The 19,125-nt window shown below is 43.2% G+C and overlaps 3 protein-coding genes across 10 annotated transcripts in view; 2 read left to right on the forward strand and 1 right to left on the reverse strand.

Annotated features, from left to right (window-relative positions):
* Positions 1 to 1,353, forward strand: part of MDN1 (midasin AAA ATPase 1) — a 95,095-nt gene extending 93,742 nt beyond the window's left edge. The window contains exon 102 of the mRNA XM_027896258.1: positions 902 to 1,353. Within this exon, the coding sequence (XP_027752059.1) occupies positions 902 to 1,090 (189 nt within the window). The 3' untranslated portion in view covers positions 1,091 to 1,353. The remainder of the gene's footprint in view (positions 1 to 901) is intronic.
* A 597-nt stretch (positions 1,354 to 1,950) lies between these two features.
* LYRM2 (LYR motif containing 2) lies at positions 1,951 to 3,821 on the forward strand. Its single transcript, XM_027896288.1, has 3 exons — positions 1,951 to 2,014; positions 2,198 to 2,338; positions 3,262 to 3,821. Exons 1-3 carry the CDS (start codon positions 1,970 to 1,972, stop codon positions 3,340 to 3,342), a joined length of 267 nt encoding a protein of 88 aa, XP_027752089.1. The 5' UTR covers positions 1,951 to 1,969; the 3' UTR covers positions 3,343 to 3,821.
* A 2,461-nt stretch (positions 3,822 to 6,282) lies between these two features.
* Positions 6,283 to 19,125, reverse strand: part of ANKRD6 (ankyrin repeat domain 6) — a 92,832-nt gene continuing 79,989 nt past the window's right edge. For 6 of the 8 annotated variants that reach the window (XM_027896272.1, XM_027896273.1, XM_027896275.1 and 3 more), the window contains 11 exons: positions 17,899 to 17,997; positions 17,053 to 17,151; positions 15,422 to 15,520; positions 15,110 to 15,187; positions 14,217 to 14,321; positions 13,836 to 13,970; positions 13,421 to 13,597; positions 11,539 to 11,691; positions 10,865 to 10,978; positions 8,771 to 9,113; positions 6,283 to 7,447 (listed from right to left, as the gene is read on the reverse strand). In XM_027896272.1, the coding sequence (XP_027752073.1) occupies positions 6,873 to 7,447; positions 8,771 to 9,113; positions 10,865 to 10,978; positions 11,539 to 11,691; positions 13,421 to 13,597; positions 13,836 to 13,970; positions 14,217 to 14,321; positions 15,110 to 15,187; positions 15,422 to 15,520; positions 17,053 to 17,151; positions 17,899 to 17,997 (1,977 nt within the window). In that variant the 3' untranslated portion in view covers positions 6,283 to 6,872. The remainder of the gene's footprint in view (positions 7,448 to 8,770; positions 9,114 to 10,864; positions 10,979 to 11,538; positions 11,692 to 13,420; positions 13,598 to 13,835; positions 13,971 to 14,216; positions 14,322 to 15,109; positions 15,188 to 15,421; positions 15,521 to 17,052; positions 17,152 to 17,898; positions 17,998 to 19,125) is intronic. The other 2 variants (XM_027896271.1, XM_027896277.1) reach the window with 2 other exon arrangements.

Here is a 19,125-nt window from a genome sequence, read left to right on the forward strand (position 1 = left end):
GGGGGGAACTGTTGGATATCCTTGGATGGGAAGCTGAAATACCTGGGAGCTTTTCAGGACGACTCTTGAGTGCAATAAGTGAGCAAACTTAAGGTTTACTTTGAATTATGCGGTGAAGACTAATTTTGTAGTTCACATTTTCTTCCTCTATTTTTTTTATACAAAACTCATCTGCTATACTTAGTATTGAAAAATTTAGTGTTGAAAAATTCTCTTGCTGACAAACTGTTTTAATGTTCTGATGAAGCTGGACTGTTCAGATACTGTTGCCTAATATCAAGCAAAAATTCTGTGTGTTTTTCGTGTTTTTTCTGGGGGACAAAAAAGGTGGTTTTACATAAGCTTCATTTATTTTCTGAACTGCTACACTGAGCAACTAAGAATTTACTTTACAAGAAGCACAGCTGGAGTTTAATCTGATTTTTGTCTTTGTAGTATTTGTTGAAATATTATGAAATAAGTTGCTAAAGAATCTTGTCTTATTGCACTGCACAAATGCAAGCTGAACTCAGCCCTAAAGAGCTTAAAGATGACAGTGTTGGAAAGGCATCAAATATATAAAACCAAAGTGATAATAGCAGTAAACTCAACTCTTAAAATGCTAAGGAAAGACAATATTTATGGAACTTGGTATTGCAGAAGCTTAAGCTTAGTCTCTTCTAGCCTGTAATTCATGGATTAGAGCACTTTCATCTAAAAAGGGCAAAAGTATTTAACTTCTTTGTTGTTCAGCTTTTGGTCTGATTTACCATTGAACACTTACAGCTTTTAATCTTAGAAGTATTTTATTAACTTTTAATCTAATGGGAGGAATTATAAGTATTTGAAAAAAAGGATAAATTATATCAGTGGCCATAAAAGATGCATGTCATTTAGCAGTAACATAAATACTGTTTTACAGGATTCCATTTTGGACATTAAAGTACCTATATTCAAAGGACCTGGAGAACTGCCTGAAATCAGATCTTACATGGAGGAATTCCCATTCCCGTTCTACATGATCCTTAGAGATGTGAACGCACTTCCAGAAACTCTGAGTGATGCACTCAGACAGTGGTTTGAACTGGTGACTGCCTCAGACACTTTGTAAGGCTTTGTAGACAAAGTCAGGACCCGATTGCTGCTAAACTGCTGAAATACATGAAACAGCCTTTCACTGGAGGGATCATAAGGACCTTCCTAAGGAGGATTAACCTGCAGGAGCTGCCCTTGGGCAGTCCGACTGCACAGAACTAAGTGGTTTAGGTGCACTCTCCCATGTTTGTCAGAGGACAATTATGCAATTGTGAGACTGTCTCCTGCTACTCCCACGAATAAACTTTCCTCAACTTCTCTTGTAATAACTTATTACCTACCAAAAAAAAAAAAAAAGTATTTGTAATATTCACAGAAGTACAATTATTCCTGCCTGTCTCTGCTGCCATAGGAAAAATCAGTCTTGCTTCTGGGAAGGCATTTCTGTGTTAGAACTTGAAGTGTCTGAAGGAGTGGAGGAGCAGGGAAGCAGATGGTTTTGAACGACCGAAAAAATGAGTTCTGGAATACTTGAAAGTACTCTGCAGTTTAACACATCCTATTTAATTACTGCAGATTTTTGTCTGACGGCAGCAACAGGGAGTTTTCTGAATAATGCCATATGCTGATCTCTTTTCTATCAGTTTACACTGTGAAGTTTGCCCCTCTGTCCGAGGCAGACATTGAGGACGTTTCGTAAATCCGATGTCTTAAGAGCACGGACGTGGTTTTTCACTGTAAAGGCTATGCATCTTGTATCGTCTGTACTAATAAAAAAGAGGTGCCGCTCTTTTTAATTACGATGCCTGTTGTCGGAATTGATCAAAGCCCGAAGGATCGAACCGAACTCCCCACACGCAGGTGACACCCCAGGAAATGGCGGCGGGTGGCCCCTCCCGCCGGGGGCGGGCCCGGCGGCCCCGTGGCGGGGCGGAGACGGAGGCGGAGCCGCGTCATGGCCGCCGGGCGCCTCCCGCCGGGCGCGCTCAGCCTCAAGCAGGTACGGTGGGGCAGCTCGGGCCGGGGGCGGCGGGGCTGTGTCCCGCGGGGGGACTGCGCCTTTTAGAAATGGCGACGGGGCTCTCTGTGTTTGCTTAAATGTCCCTCGGAGCGAAGCCGCCGGGGGTGAGGCTCGCAGCAGCGTCCCGGGGCAGCGGGCAGACCTCCCTCTCTTGCTCCCCAGTTCCTGAGGCGGCAGCAGGTCCTTCAGTTGTACCGCAAGATCCTGCGGGCTATCCGGGAGGTCCCTGCTGAACAGGATCGCCGCTACTTGAGGGACTGGGCCAGGGAGGAGTTCAAGAGAAATAAGGACGCTACGGAAGAGGTGAGGATCGGGAACGCACAACCCTGACCGCCTGCCCTGGGGAATGGTCACTCTGCGATCCTGTCCTGTGTCATGGGAGGGGCTGTTTTGTAGGTGTCACTTCCAGACTGGAGAGAAGTCTCCTGCCACTATTTTCTCATTTATAGAAGAAATAACCCAGCATATCTATAAATATTATCCCCCATGTTGGCGGTAGTAATGTTTCTTTTAATTTCCAGAGAATAACCTGGAATTAAAAAGCTAAAAAACAAATATTCTGCTTACTCAAACCACAGATCAGGAAAACTGAGTAATATGGTAACTAATATAAAATTATTAATGGTTAAACTTTCTATAGGTTTTTTTTTAAAAAAATCTTTAATTTCAACTATATTCAAGCGGAATACAATCAAATCGGATGGTTTCGGATATGAAACAAATATGAAATGCAGAAACCTTCACATTTCTTGTATGTCTCCAGTCCTCTTTTCTTGTTTGTTCCTTTTTCTAGCCAGGGACCAAGGAATTTGTGACTGAGCTATGCAGACATAGCCTTAGGGAACACATGTAATGTTGGGAGAAACAGCCACCTGCTCTGTAGAAGCCCTGTCTCCGTAATGCCCATGTGCACTTGTCACTGCTGACGTGCAGAGGCGGTAGACACAGAAACATAAAGAAAATAATTGTTAAAAGTTTCAATCCAGTTAAAAACTGAGCTTTAAAGCCACAACCAAGCACATCATTGAGAAACTGGGAAAAATTAATTCATGTAGTCACCTGTTCCTTAACCACCTCAGTGTTACTTCACACAAAGAAATAGATGAAGGTAGTGCCAGTAAGAATTGTATGTATTTTAATGCATTAAAAATCTGCATGGCTGTGTAAAACCTGTGTACAACCTGTGTATGGATGTTCTGTTCAGTAGACTCCATTTGGTTTTACAGGATGCAATCAGGATGATGATTACTCAGGGCAACATGCAACTGCAGGAACTTCAGAGAACACTTAAGCTGGCAAAATCCTGACACCGATTTTGTTTACAGTTGGACTTTCGTCTGCTGCGAAGAAGAATGGTGTTTTTTCCAGAATGTGGTTATAATGGCAGCTTTTGCTGGCAACTTGGTAAAGTTTGAAGGGGAAATCTACTACAGTGGGGATGTTGTTTGGTTTTTCCCCTTCTCCTTTCACTTCTTGGTTTGGTTACTTTCCTATGTGGAAATCAAACATAAAGAACTGAATGGATGACATAGCATGTGCTGTGGGAAAAGCAGAAAGCACCAAAAATTTCAACAGCAGTGTAACACACCTGTGAAATAGAAAAGAAATACAAACCAGATTTTTTTTTGTCTATTTTTTACTGTGGTAACTGTAGGTGGCAACACTGATAGTGCTAACAGCTCTCCACATACTGTGCCAAGGATTTTTACTAAAATTTATGATGGAAAAAGCATTTGGGATAAATAAATGGGCCCAGAAAAAATAAACGTGACAAAACTTTGAAGAAGGTGTTTTGTATGTAGATGCTGGTTTTCAGTAGTACCTGAATAAAACTTAAAAGGGGAGGTGTTTATATATGAAAATGAGAGATTTTAGCCCCAGAGACGGTTATTACCAAGTCAACAGGAATTAACCGTCAAGCTAGTATTTAAAAGTCAATTTAAAGTAGAATTACAGTTAGTAAATACTAACTGCAGGTATTGTGGTTTGGTATCTTACATATATCATTTAGAAATACCTAGATGAGCCAGGGGGTTTTGTCCACATAACTGGACAGGCAGCAGTAGAGAGATACCTGACTATCCAGTACTGTGTGCAGTTTAGGTTGTGGTTCTAAGACATGCAGAACTCCTTGCTCTCCCACTTTGCTATTACATTCCCTTAGGGGGCCACCCCCCCCATGCCAGGGTGGCTTTCTGCTGGGTTAGTGAGCTGGACAGCAAATCCAGTAAGTGCCACCACTGGCACAAGCATAGGGACAGGATGCTGCTCCAGGCTGCAGGAGGGATGACAGGCCCCAGATGGGAGCACGACGAATGCTGCTTGCTGGAGGCAAACAAAGCGTCTTCCAAGCTGCTTTGCAAAATTGGAATGCCAGGACTAGGATTGACAGGCAGTGCCCTGGACAGCTGCTGACCTCATGAGTGAGCCTGAGACCGGCTCGGTTGCCTAGAGCACGGTGCTAATAACACCAAGGCTGTGGGTTTGATCCCTGTATGGGCCATTCACTTAAAGGTTGGACTTCATGATCCTTGTTGGGTCCCTTCCAACAGAGAATACTCTGTGAGTGCTGCTGCCTGTGATCTACACTGCTCTGTAGGCTTGTGGAGGTTGAGTTACCTGCGAGAAGCCCTCTGGAGTCCAGGTATAGTCTGTGAGGGTGAGTAAATTTACCAAGTATGTCCTGCAGATCTTACAGGTATTTTGTGAAGTCCAAGGAATTAGGATAAAATGCCTCCCTTTCTTTTACCATACACTGGGCTTCAGAGAACCTCTAATATCAGTAACCTGCAGCCAGGTTGCTGTCTTTAATTATTCAGATTTACTTAAATTACTTGGACATATGACCTTAGTAGCATGGTCCATATATGAAACAGATGAGCCAAAGCCATGGCCTCTCCCTTGTGCTTGGGCAAGCTCAGGAGCGTGTGTGATCAGCTGCACAGCTCAGCCCTGTGCCAGTAACTTCTGAAATGGTGGGTGCCTGCACCAGCTAAGAAGCAGCAGTCACTCCCTGCAGCCTCCCTCGGGATGGATGGTAGGCTCTGTTCCCATAGTTTAGAGCCACAAAAGCTCAGAAGCTGAAGTCCAGTTTTCTGCTCCCCATTCCAAGTGAAGTGAGGGATCCTGTCATTTTTCCCTGGCTAGAAAACGTTACGCCACAGATCTCTGAGCAACACTTTAATTGCTTGGCAAAACATTATCCAGGTGATACAAAACTTCAGTAGCATGCTTCTGCATTCCTACAGTAGCTTAAACAAAACTGTAAACATAAGGGTCTATATTAGACTATAGAAGTCAGAGCAACAAAACTAGTATTTCCATAGCTGCAGATACATTTGTCTTGATAGTGCATTAATAGGAACTTTAAAAAATATTGTTATATGATACAACTTTCTTTATACATCTGCTAATAAGACAAAAGCTTAATCACTAATTAGCCAGTGGTGTCTTCAATGCTGTATAAAGTATTTTGTACTGATTTTAGGGCTCCCCAGTACAAAAATATTTTTTTTCCTTGGCATAACAGTACCATACTGTGCTAGAACAATTCTTCAAAATCAGTTCAATCATGATCTGGTAAGTAAACTTACCTTTTTAACAGAATCTGATGGAGCCTTCTCAGAGGTATAAGAAGGAAACCCCTAAAGGGGTGCAGAGACAGTGAGTTACAATGCCTCTAAATCATTTGGAGTCTGTCAGCATTGGTCAAGGTAAGTTTTGATTGTATAACAAAACACATAGAACTTTTAACAACATTTTCAAGCTTTTGTCTGTTCAGTGGGATCTTGTCCTAAGACCTGCAAACTCACCGGGGCCTGGTCTCCTTTTTAGAGATAAAGGAAAAAAAAAAACAGAGGAGTCATTTAGAGGAACAAACGTAGACGGTCTGGACAAAGTGTCTGGGAAAAAATCCTGACTGCAGAAAAAGAAATACTGGAGTACAAGGAACCAACCTTTCACTTTAAATAAAAGACTTTTTCAAGCTTCTTCAACAGTAGAGAATTCAGCCATATGCTGCTTGAAGGAAAAGAGATTCATACAAAACTTATACCTAACAAGTAGACCATGGTTACAGTAAAGTATTTGCTATCCATACCTTAAACAAAACTTCTCTGTCAGATCACAGCCCCAGCAATTGTGTAACCACAAGGAGCTGTGCAACCAGGACACCACTAAAAAAAAAAAAAAGACAAATCTGATGTTTAGCATTCATTTTAATAACATAAAACCAAGAGTAAAGCATCTCCATCTGTGGTTGCCTGCCCTCTTCCAGCTGAAAGCCTGCATCTGTCACCTACCTGGGCTTGTAATTGGAGTGGGTTCTGTAGCTTTTCTTCACTGACTAGAGACAGGCCCTGGGGAGTATCTAAAACAGGATCAATAGCCCTTCATCACTAAGGAGTTCTGTCAAAGGCTCGCAAACATCCTGCGTTTATTTCAGTACTGGTATCACCACATGTTTACATGTAGCATACAGTGGAACCCTTTAGCCGCACATGACCTATGTGGAAATAAGGGAATTCCCGTTTCAGAAAGCAGTTTTGGTTGCTAATACATTTGTTTTCAAGCAGCATCTGGAAACTGAGAGTGCAATATTAACAGGCTCTTGGAAATAACAAAGAAAGGATCTAATCTGCTGCAGCATCTCATTGTTATCAGTGTAGTCTGCATATGAATCCTCCTCAGTTATGGAGTTTCCAGAGTTATTTCTACTCCTGAAAAAGAGTGTTTTGTTTAAATACAACAGGCACTACAAATATCTATCAATATTCCAGATTCCCATACAGAAGGTTCCAAGATGAGTCCCGTTGCTTGACTGCCTGCTCAGCAGTTGCTAGCTGTCCTTCTGCACCTTAGTCCTTAATTTGCTGAGCTCCTCTTCTAAGCATTTAATGTGCTCCTTGAGCGCAGCTTTGTCCTGTTGCGCTCTCTGGTTTGCTTGGCACCGGGCTTCTTCTATCTTCCGCTCATACCACTTCTCCATCTGTGTGGAGACAGCCTCGAAGAAGTACTGTGTTATCTCCAGGGCCTGGGAGGTGTCTCTGAGGGGAGGGGCAGGCGGCTGTCCTGCAGGCGGGGGGCAGGGCTGCTGCTCCTGGCTCTGGTGTGCCCCGCCATGGTGCACAGCTTTGTGCCTCGACTGCCCACTCCTGCTGGACTTTTTTGTCTGAGTTCCTTTGTCGATGAAGTATCCGCCCTGTGGTTCAGTCTTTGCAGGTTCAGTCAATGGCTGCAAAGCAGCTTGAACCTTAACATGTCTTAATTTGGAGCCCAGAAGTTCGGAGGAGGGCAGCTCCTGCTGGAACTTTTGGAACGTGCTGGCACTAACAGCTTTGTCCTTTGGCCTGACATCTTGAGCAGGGGCAGAGGAAGAAACTGGTCCGCCGGCCACTGACTGTTGCTCTGTACCTACAGAATAAAATATAGACAATATGTTAGGAAAAGCTCTGGGCATTTATTTTAGCATTCAGAAGCCCTCATTGTTTGATGAATGATGCAGTTTCCCACGTATCATGCTGTGTACCTTGTACAGGCTTATATTAGTTTAAAACATCTTCACAGTCAGGTGATGTAATAAAGAGAAAAGCTGGCTCAGGCAGGGAGGTGCTGCACTGCGGCCGTGGGTCTACACACTGACCACTGTGAGGGTGGTGAGGCACTGCAACAGGTTGCCTGTAGAAGTTGTGGATTTCCCATCCTCGGAAGTGTGCAAGGCCAGGTTGGATGGGGCTCGGAGCAATGTGGTGTAGTCAAAGGTGTCCCTGCCCATGGCAGGAGGGTTGAAACTAGATGATCTTTAGAGTCCCTTCCAACTCAAACCATTCATGATTCTATGACTTCATCAGAAGGATGTGTAACAAACATCAGTCTAGGTTTCCAAAGTATGTCTGCTGATATTTATGAACACCCTCGTTCTATAAAACTTGGAGCCCCGGTAATTATGAAAAGGTCTCACATTTTGTAGTTTTGAACTGTTCAATGCAGAAAAGCTCACACTTTCATACCACAAGGTCTCCTACGTGCCTTTCTAATCTGATGGGGCATCCATGTCCATGTCTGTTCACTCTGCATTATACTTGGCTGTGGAGACCTGGCTTTTCTGCCCACATCTTTATTTTTTCTCAAAAGTTTCCAAAGCCAAGCATATAGAGGTGGCTTAAACCATATCTTCAGGTGGCCTTGATCCCTGAATGGGCTTTTGAGGTTCTCAGCTATTTTTATTCTTGCCAAATGAACTAAAAATTAAACAGACTTTGGTTCAAGAGAAGAGGAAAAAGAGGTTTATTCTATATACTTGCAGTTTGAATATTAACATGGGAAATTAGTATTTTAGGTTCACATCTCTGCCCTTACAGGTTCCAAACATCTAAAAAGCACTAAATAACAATACACTTTTTTCAGTAGACTTCGGATAATTTGCACAAACCTGCTTTCCTGACAGACAGCAGGGTGGGAGCATTTCTGCAGAAGGTGGAAAAATTTCAGAAAACAGAATTATTCGGAGCACCAAAGGACGTGGCTTCAAAGACACCAGAAGTATCAGGATGAGTCAGCAGAATTCCACCCAGCCATGTCTTAAAATTTCCCACTGCCTTTCTTGAAAGCATATTCTAATCCCAAAACATTAGGCATATGGATGAGGGGAAGCACACAGCCGGAGTTACTATATGAGATGTTAAAGCATCCCTCAGTTAATTAGCTTGCCCTTGAATAAATATGACATCTAAGTACCTGGCATGGTTGTACCCAATGCACCATCCTGTTTCACGCAAAAGTGTTTCCCAAAGCTCTGTTCTGGCATCTGGACTCTGCTCCTTCCCCCATCTTCCAAGAGGCTATTGGGAAGCGTGACATAGGAATGCTGGTGGGAGCCCTCTGACTGCAGCACAGCCTGGTTGGCTTTACAGTCCTTGGCACTGTGGGGGTGGTTGTCTGTATCCAGGGTCTCGGTGAGAGACTCACAAGTGGACAGAGTTGATTTTGGTCTTGATGACCTGGAGTCTCCAGAAAGTTTGAGCTCCAGGTTCTGAATCTTCAACAAGCACCAAGTCTTCAGCTCATCGACCAAGGAAATCTATGAGAAAGAGGCTGCAAATTAGACGATCCTATGATGAGATCCTACGGTTCCTGGGCTGCTGAGGATGTGAGGCAAGGACAAAGAGAAGCAAGCTGGGTATCTGGGCTTCAACTCCCTGTACAGATGTGCATGCTGTCACTGGGGGTATTTAAAGGACTGCAAATCAGAAAAGGTGAAAAACTATGCATTAGCTAATGAAAGGCACCCTCTTTTCTCCAAGCCACCACCTCTTAGATATGACTTCAAATGCAACTCTAAGTCCTCTAATCAGGAATGACTTGTTTAATCATACAGCCAATGATACTTTCTAAGTGCAAGGAACATCATGTGGCCAAAGCTGACTTTTTTTAACGCTGAAATTTAAATTAGACCCTTGTGGAATCCAGCTTTATATCATTACCAACCTGGGCTTCTCTGTTCATTCAGTGATAAAGACGAGTTCCACACTAAATAATAAATCACTAACAGCTTTCAGATTACAAAGGTGCTTAATAAGTGTCAGCTTCAGAGTAATTTGAATAATTTAAAACAGGAGTAGCTCTTCCACCCTGTTGTTCATACGACATCATGAATTAGGTCAAGCCCTCCTAGGCACAAGGACATTTAGTCAATGTGTTTAGTAAAGCCCATTTCTCTTTCCCCAGCAGTTTCAATTAGACCCAACAGAGCAGGAACAGCTGATATTGCTTAATTCAGTGCACCTGAAGTATCACTCCAGCATCTCGTTTCTTAAATGGAGATTACAAGGAGATGGAGTACAAGCCTAGACTTTCAGCAGCCAGTATAATACTTACGTCTCTTACGATGACATAAAAACTAAAGTTGCCTTAGTTTGGTAAGTACCTTTCTCTACAGAACAGTGTTTTGTGGATGGTAGACCCAAAATACTGTCTTAATCAGTAGTTTATGCAAGGATTATCACAGCTGCCAGTCTTTTAAAGCAGATTTGGAAGAGTCTTACAAAAACTCATGACATTTTACTAGAACAAAGTGTATTGCCCAATTCTTGGAAGAATACCAGTAATGAGAAAATGAACTGTATTTTAAATTTACCCATGTGAGTAGAGAAACACAAATTTCTTAGCAGGTTTTAGTGGTGAGTTTTTGTAGAAGGTAGAAGGGCAAGAGCTGGATCAGCTGGATCTCTATGGGAGCAGTTATTCTTGTACTGCTGGTTAAACAAGCATACAAAAAGGATTTGCCTAATGGCACTAATACACAGCTTGGAGGTGGTGCCCTGTTGCTAACATCAGAGGAAAGAACTGCAGCCTTTCAATATATGGGGGAAAAAAGGAGCAGAGTGAGAAGAAGGGAGAAATTCCCAAGGCCCACAACCTAATGGATGAGAAATAAAAGGAACAACACAGATCTTAGCCTTTGTTACCATTTGCGGATGTTCCTGCAGATGTCCTTTAATGAAACAAAAACTGAAAACGCAACTGTAAAAAATTTAGCAGTAGGACTTTTTGCAAAGCACTATGTTAGAAAAGCAGTATTTTGTTATGGATCCCACACTTAAAGCACACCAAGTTATATTACAACAGTGGGACTGGATTTCACATTCCTCATTTCTAATGCAAAAACTTTTTAAAATTGGTTTAGAGATGAAGGTGGTGGATAGGAATAACTTGCTCTTTGAAGCTCTTTTCCCTGTTTAAACAGATGAGATAAATCTCTGATATTCTCTCTGCCTACTGGAAAGAAATTCTTGAGCTGAGCTAACAGGGAGTAGCTGTTTTGAGCCCTACCTGCCGCTTCTCCCCCTCATTCTTTTCCAGCTCAGTGTGCTGCTGCAGGCGGTGAAGGCACTCTGTTCTCTCTGCAGACAGCCGCTCAGCCATAAGCTTGTCTAAAACACGGAGCTGTGGAGAAAACCACAATTCAGCTGAGATGATCACATTAAAAACCAAACAAAACTCCCATCTGTGAACCTTGTAAATCAAAGTACAGTCTGCCTTTCAGTCTTTTTTTCTAGGAACTCTGCCAACTACAATTAGATGTAGCTTGCAAAGGGGTTCAATCACAAAATTATCAATGAATAACTATTAAATAAAAAATAATTTAGGGGATCTTGAATCTCAGTGCATACATAAGTCAGCAAGAGGGATTCTTACAATTATGAACCGACCAGCTCTAGGGCTGCCTTCTTTCCCCCTTAATGGCTTAAGCCATTAAGATTCCTTGTCTAAGGAAGCACCAGAAGACACTTAACACATTAAATGTGTCTTTTCTCAAGACCCTAGTTTGCAACATTATATCCCTGTGGAATGTCACAATTCCCTGGTCTCGAGTATTAGATTTCACTGTCTTTTTTACAACATAAGAAGCAATAAATGAATCATGACAATGAAAACAGTAGTTAAGCTTAGGATACTTTTCTAATAGTCATAAGGACAAGCAGAGCTCTGGGTCAAATTCTTACTTGATGTTGAGTTTTGCTTTCCATCTGGCCCAGCTTAATATTCATCTTATCTTGTACTGTCCCAAACTCAGCTTTTATCTCTTCCACTGTTGCCTCCAGCTGATTCTCCAGTTTATTTATCAGGGGCTCACAACGACATCCATTTATCGGTGCCTGGAAGTGGTAATACATTTAGTTGCTACATCCCACCATCCTCTTAGCGCACTTGGAACATTATCACAGCCTCCCTGAGTCAGTCTTGGGCTTTTCTGTACCACATAATGCATCTCACCCTCCTGATAATATCTTACAGTAGCTCAGCAAACAGGCTATTAGTTGAAAAAGCACAGACTAGAATAAAAGATTGATCTGATTTATATGGACACATCCTAACACTCAGCAGTGTTGATTTCACTGGGGCTACAAGGAGCACTGAGGTCAGATCGTGTATGCTGTGGTACTGAGTGCTGTCTGAGGGGATACCATTTTAAAGGCCTTATTATTATAACCCTCGTCTCAATGCTGTAATTCTGAATTCTCTAATTCTGCTGTAAAAAAATAATCTGATTTTTTGGATGTGTGTAGGTTGTGTGCATTTGCTTTTTAACCAAATGCCAATAATGTGCTCTGTCCTTTTTCTGTACTAAGTGGCAAGGCCTCACTGCTTCTGTTTGCTCTCACCCTGTTGGTATCCAGCTGTTCCCTGACTGCTGGACACACCTCTGCCTGCCTTTGACTCACAAGACACCACCCCATGGCCCCCCTGCAGGAGGGGCTGCACTGACCAGCATTTAAATCTCTCAGGGAGATGGTCACAAAAGGCTCCCTTATGTGAGGACAGCTAATCCTCATCGGCCTCCTCTGCAGCCCAAAGGCAGAAATTGGCTCCTTCAGGAGGGTGTGCCAATAGTCCAAAATGGCTGTTCTGAATCTGCCTGCAGAGGAGCCTCCCTCTCTCCTTTGGCAGCAGTGCTTCACAAACTGGGGGTAATTCCTTTGGCAGGGAAAGGTGGGTGGTTTGCTCAGCACTAAAGAAAGCTTCAAAGTACACGTACTTAAGAAATTATGTTTGCTATTCAGGGCCCGAGGGCATCAAAGAATACAGCCAAGCAAAAACAAAAAGAGAGGAGTGTCATGTATTTCAGGAAATACTAAATGGGAGTCAAGCTCTATTAAGCTAATCTTTGTGAGTGGATGAGATTCGTATACAAATCCTATCTGCTCTCTGCACCTCTCTTTCTGTTTCCCAAGTCCTTCCTATGTCCTACCTGCCTACCATCAGATGCTTGGGGCAAGGAGATACTGCTTTTAATACATAAAAGGTCCTCCATCCTTCCTGATGTCTGCTATGGGATAATTACTTAGCTATACTAGTGCCCCTGTCTGGAAATTTCAGTCTCAAAACTGGAATAAATGCATATGAGTTTCTGTATAGATTCTGCCCCCAGGAAACATGGAATCCCCAAAGACATGTTGCAGTAAACAGAAAGAATTGAAACAAAATCTATTGAGCTTACTCAAGCTCTTGGTTTAGGCAGTAAGCCTTCAGTGCTCACATGATGCTTTCCCTTGGAAAAGTTCTTTGCATTTCCTGTCCGAAATCTTAATGTTTCAAAATATATCGTAAAAGTTCTTGTGTCATTTCCAGTCACTGTTCACACCTTATCTCCAAAAAGGAACTATTTTGTAGATCAAAACTACTGAAGTATGTCTTCTTCAACAGGCACAAAACCAGCTTATTGTTTGCCAGACTTCAGGCCAAAATGCAGCTGGAACCCAAACAAGGAAAATGAATCCAGTCATGAGAGTGCAGTCAATCAAGCATATTTTCTATCCGTTTCCTCACTGTGCCCCAACTCCTGTGCTGCTCCCAGCATCTCCCTCCCCTGCAGTGCCAGCTCACCTGCATCACCTTCCCGTCCTTTCCTCGGTACAGTGTGTAGAGCTGGTAGGCTCGGACCTCGTGGGGTGGGGGTGGGGAGGAGCAGTGATGTTTGCTTCTGCGCTTAGGCACGTTTTGCTGGGGCTGAGGGAGTGTCTGCTGATCAGCTGGGCAGATGGGGTCCGAGAGTGCAGAAACCTGAATAAAATACAGATGTTTTCCCTATTTATGAGCCCCTTGGTAAACTGTTCCAGGTGGGAATGGGACAAATCCATTTTGACAATTAACAGCAAAAATCGGTTTTGTCTGAAGACTATCTCTGCCCCACGAGCACAGCAGGGCTGCTGCCCTGACTGACCAACACACCAAAGGGACACCCACTTACTGCTCAACAACTCCCTCTTCCCTCTCTTTGCTGTTTTAAATCTACTGATACCTTTTCCTTTGGCTTTTTCTTTTTGCTCTTCTTCCCTTTGGGATCTGGTGAGGTTGACCGCGGTTCATCCTTCAGGTTGTTCTTCCTCTGCGGGGGCTGGTCGCTGCTCGGTGTGTCAGCAGCTGAGACACTGCCCTGCTTGAAGCAAAGACAGGGAGTTCAGAGCAGTTGCAGAGGTGGGCAAAAGGAGCCCCTTTGTCAATTGCCCAGTTTTAAGGTGCTCTGCTCCTGGGAAACTCTTTAGCAGCAAAGCACGACAGACTGCCTCAGGCAGCTGCCTCGGCCATGCACAAGTGATGGCTCCAAACAGACTGAGTGCTCATGGGTTTTTAGTAACAGTCCCTCCTCACAGCAGATCCAACTGGTAATACCAGGCTGTACCTTGCTCTGTACCACTTCATCCCGTGGCACCGACTGAGCTCGCCTTTCCTCCTTCAGTCTCTCTCTCTTCTTCCTCAGGCTTCTCCCACGGTTAAAACGCGAGACCTGAAGGCAGACCACACTGTTACTCAGTGATGTCACGCTCTTTCCTACCACAAAAGGCAAGTAATAGAGCAGACTTTTTCCACATCTCTACAAAGGACAATAGATAAAAGAGAGTGCACTGCCAGACGGACACTGGTGGGCCAAGAAATGTGGGTGTTTATGCCTCTCACACACCACTGAGCTCAGTCTACTGGGGCACTTCGCAGTCCCCTAGAAGGATAAGCAACTCTTCCTGTGTCCTCCTGTGTCCTTGGGCTGTTTGTGAAGCCAAGCCCAGGCCTTTTCATGCAGAGGTGACAAGGAGGAGGAGGGAAGGGGTAGCACCTGGTCTCATACCCTTCCAGCCTGAAGAGCTTTGCAGCGTTTTACACACAGCTGTGAAGTATAAACAGGACATTTTGTCCCCATTTCAAAGCATCTCCCATCTTGGGGATGGGACGTGCCTGAGGCAGGCAGCAGAGTGACACAACTCAGGAGCCTTTGGGTACAGGGCAACTTTATAACCCCTAGGCCACTGCAGGGAACAAGTGTCTCTGAATGCTCCATGCTCTGCCAGTCAGGACAGTGGGATCTCTGACAGCACTTAATGTTGAGGCTTAATCTGCACACCTGCTGGCCTTGGGGGCTGAAAAGCTCTGCATCAATAGACCCAAGGCCAGCCTACAGTGCCAGTAGAAATGTAGGCACCTTTCACAGCACAAGATAAGGAGCAGGGGATGTGGCCTCCCAAGGTTAACTGGCCTCAGCTCCATGTGTATGTGTGTGTTGGGGGAAGGTGTGTAACATACCTGTGATGCTTTAGTGAGGAGGAGTGCAACCTCGGGGTTATTGTGCTGTCTAGCAACCTCTAGAGGGGTCTGACCTGCCTGAGAGGAAATAGAAAACAGCATTTCCTTTAAAACATAGACTAGAAAATGTGGAATTTCTCCAACCATGTTAAGTACATACTTTGTGCACAAGAGTAAAGCGACTAACTGCTTTAATTTACCCTGATATAATTCAACACATATCAACCAAGTATTTTCTACCAAGCCTATGGAGAATGTTGAAGGGACTCTACATTCACTTAAAATACCAAAGAAACTCCATGTCCTGCTTACATTGTTGACAACGGATGCATCGGCCCCTGCCTCCAGCAACAGCTTCACCACCTTCTTGTGATTCAGAGCAGCAGCTACATGGAGTGCCGTATCCCCTGCCTGCAGGGCAGAAAGCAGGAAACAAACTTGTGACACCTTTGTAAAAGATGCTCAGAGGTGAAAAGACCTACACTTACTGATGTGACAACTAAGCTTAAATAAGGCCCGGTCAATAAAAAATTTTAAAAAAATAGCTGAGTTGGGAGGAAGGTGACCGGAGGGGCAAGGAGCTACTTCAGCTTGGGTTTGAGAAAAGCAGCAGGGGTGCTGGTGCTCTAACTAAACCAACTGATACGTGATGCAGCTTGGAGACAGCCCAGCTCTACCTCCAGCAAACGGATACAATAACTGAGGGCAGAACCAGTTTTCCCACCACAATCTTCCCTTTTTTTTTTTTCCTTCCCCTAGGTTTGATTATTTGGTGCGCAGGTGGCCGTGTATCACATTACTCAAAAATAATTAGATAAGTACCAGCAGCAAGATGGTTGGCATTCTCTTCACAAGATTCCTCAGGAAAAACAAATTTTGGACCCAAGCCAGGATGCAGTCCAGGTCCAGCATTAACACACTGCCCTGCCCTTGTCCTGGTGCAGTGAGGTGAAGACAGCCATGATCAGATTTAAGCACCAGTAACGGAGCCAGCAGCTGTTCAAGGGAGACCCTACACGTGTATATAATGCCCTCCTGTCCCCTTTGCCTTGCATTTTGTCTTAATAAACTTCAATCTCCGTGGGACTTGTGGTTCTCTATTATTTGATGCTAACTTAGACAAGGCATATTCCTAAATCAAATCACTGTATGTGCAAATATGGAACAACTTCACGTAGTGCTCAGGAATGAAGAAAAGGAATATCTTCTCTGGGCCAGGTTCACAGCAGTTGATTCTAATATTCAGTAACTCATTTTGCAAGTTAAAAAAATAATTTCCAAATAAAATTACATAGTAAATTTAATATGCTGAAACCCATTTTGTTTGTTGTATTATCTCATGACGAAGAAAGAAGATTAAACGTACAGATCAGAAAACATCTTTATGATCTTCAACTACACATGGAAAACTTTCTAGGAACATGGGAAAATGTGGCTAAGTACCACAAAATCTGTCTATTTAGCAGATTTAACACATTTTAATACATTAGATTCATTCCCTTCTACCACCCAATTAGGGTATGCTATAGGTACAGGAATCAACTACTTCCCTGTAAAACTACTACGGATGATTAATCCTAGGCTTTTATGTCCTTTTAATTCCCCCTTACTGCAAAATGCAGCAAAGAAAAGCATTTCAGAGGAATTCACACTTTTGTAGCATCTAAATGTCCGTGAGTTCTGCTTCATGATGTCTCTGTAATGGCCGTAAGATCATTAAATCACCTCATAAATAAGAAATGTGTTAAAGAAATGATGCAAATGCGATGGCAAAACAATAAACCACTGATATGTCATTACTTTACGGCTATTCTTAAAAGCTTAGGCATTTGGTGGTACAGTGGAACACAGAGTGAAGTGGGATTACTGGGGTTAGAATCCCTCTTCCCAACAACTGGCCGTATGCAAAGGGCACAGAGTCACGATGGGGTTCATGCACTGACCTGGTTCTTTTCATGGACAGAACAGAAAGCACTGAGCAGCACCCTAATGATGGGCAAGTGATTATAACGAGCAGCCACATGCAGACAGGTATCTCCTGCCTGCAAACAGAAACAAAGCTCTGAGCATGTAATCACAGTGAGAAAGCCTGCGTTTGTCATGCTGTTCGGGGATGAAATAATCCTATTAAACCAGAAAGACCCATAAATACCACACAGAGCCCAAACAGGTTTTCACTTCTGTGTGTCTCTGCCCACTTTGTTATCAAGCAGAGACAAAAACATCTGGCTTCCTTTGTAGATTGTTTTTTTTTTTTCCTTTGTCATGCCAGAATCATTATAAAATAGGAGGAAAGCTGCCTGAAACTGAAGTCACCTTGAATCTACCTCATTTGACAGACTGACACACAGTATATATGATCTGCATGTCTGAAAACTTTCACCACTCTGGCATAAAACCCCTTTAGGTTTTCCATATTTTTGAGAGAGAAGCCCTTTTGAAGAATTGCATGACAGTGTCTGGGTCAGGCCATCAGGACCCCGAAAGGCAGGAAAGACCAGCTGCCTCAGTCTGTGCAACAGCTAAAACCCTTTTGGCTCCTTCCATCTCTGCTCAAGAGATGGGTGAAAGTAGCGCATCACTAATTCCTACCAAAAGCATTCCTGTACATGAGGTATACAACGGTTGACTAGTGGTTTTTTTCAATATCATTTATAATATAATATAAATTATAATATAATATTATAATATAATCACAGATTAAAGCCTTTCTGAGTATTTCTACAAGTTAAAGCAATATAGCTAGAACAAAATCACACAAACATGAACATGCTGTTTTCAAAACTCACATTATTTTTGAGGTCTGCTCGAGATCCTCCAAGTAACAAAACACGAGTACTCTGGGAATGGCTATTCTGGCAAGCCAGGTGAAGAGGTGTGTTACCTGCCTTAGAGAAATGCAAGAAAATATAAAAGCCATATTTAGAAATTGGACATAAACATTAAAAATAAAACCTCACAGGTCTTCCCACAAGAAGATCTACCCAGCGGTGGGAAACTATCACTGTTAGTTTCCCAAAGACATGAGCTGAATGAGCCTGGAGATTGAAATCCCCTCTTCATTCTGGCAACAGCTTACTTGGGATATAGTAAAGGTAGAAACTGGACAGTCTAATGATATCTGCATTGGTCAAGTCTACTTGCAGGAAGGAAAGACTCTGGAAACTGTCTCATTCATTAATATCAAGTATTTCCTTTAAAGAACTATAATTCTTGTGTTTGGGGTTTCCCCCATGCACACACACAAAGGAACACACTGTCATGGCAAGGCATCAAGGGTCACTATGACTCCCATCTCCTAATGATCCTAAAACAAACCTAAGTCTGGCTGGAGCTGTAGGTGGTCTCACAGGGCAGGATGCAGATTTTAGGCTATCAAGAAGCTTCAGAAAGCACATGAGTCTCCAACAAAGATGAGAAGGGGGAAAAAAAGCCACCCAAACCCCAGAGAATCACATGCTATTGTTCTTGAAAAAAGCCAACATCCAATATTTATGGACAGAAATCAAAGAAGCATTTGCTTGTGTTTTGTCTTTCTAACACTGTGAAAGATTTTATTGGTCTGACAAGTTTTTCTGGCAGCATTTGGCTTTTGTTGGCCTGAAAATGTCTGTAGTTTTTTGCTCTTAAAAGCTAGAAATTAAATCACCTCAGGTAAAAAGGTTTCCCATGCTTATTAGGCTGCCTATTTACCTTGATTATGTCCTTTAATTTGTCCCCTGTGCTTTCAAAAACAGATCAAAGCTGCAGGGTTGAATTATGAAAGGCCAACTCTAGATGTGGTCGTAGGTCTTCACTCCCATGTTTCAGACTATTTCAGACCTGAATGTAGTCTCCAAGCTGTGGCAGACATGAACATTTTTCTTCTCAGCTCAGCTGTATTTAAGTGTAAATTTTTTCCCTCCCGGGTTTATCTGTGAATATCTGCAACGCCTTTATCATCTGCTGTTTGGCAGGTTGACCCCAGTGGGAAGGCAAGAGGTCCCGTGCAGCACGGGGTGAGTGAGGATCTCAGT

This window comes from Empidonax traillii, unplaced genomic scaffold, assembly GCF_003031625.1.
Source record: "Empidonax traillii isolate 1590-97213 ecotype Southwest subspecies unplaced genomic scaffold, ASM303162v1 scaffold491:size805508, whole genome shotgun sequence".
In the NCBI taxonomy this organism is placed as follows: Eukaryota; Metazoa; Chordata; class Aves; order Passeriformes; family Tyrannidae; genus Empidonax; species Empidonax traillii.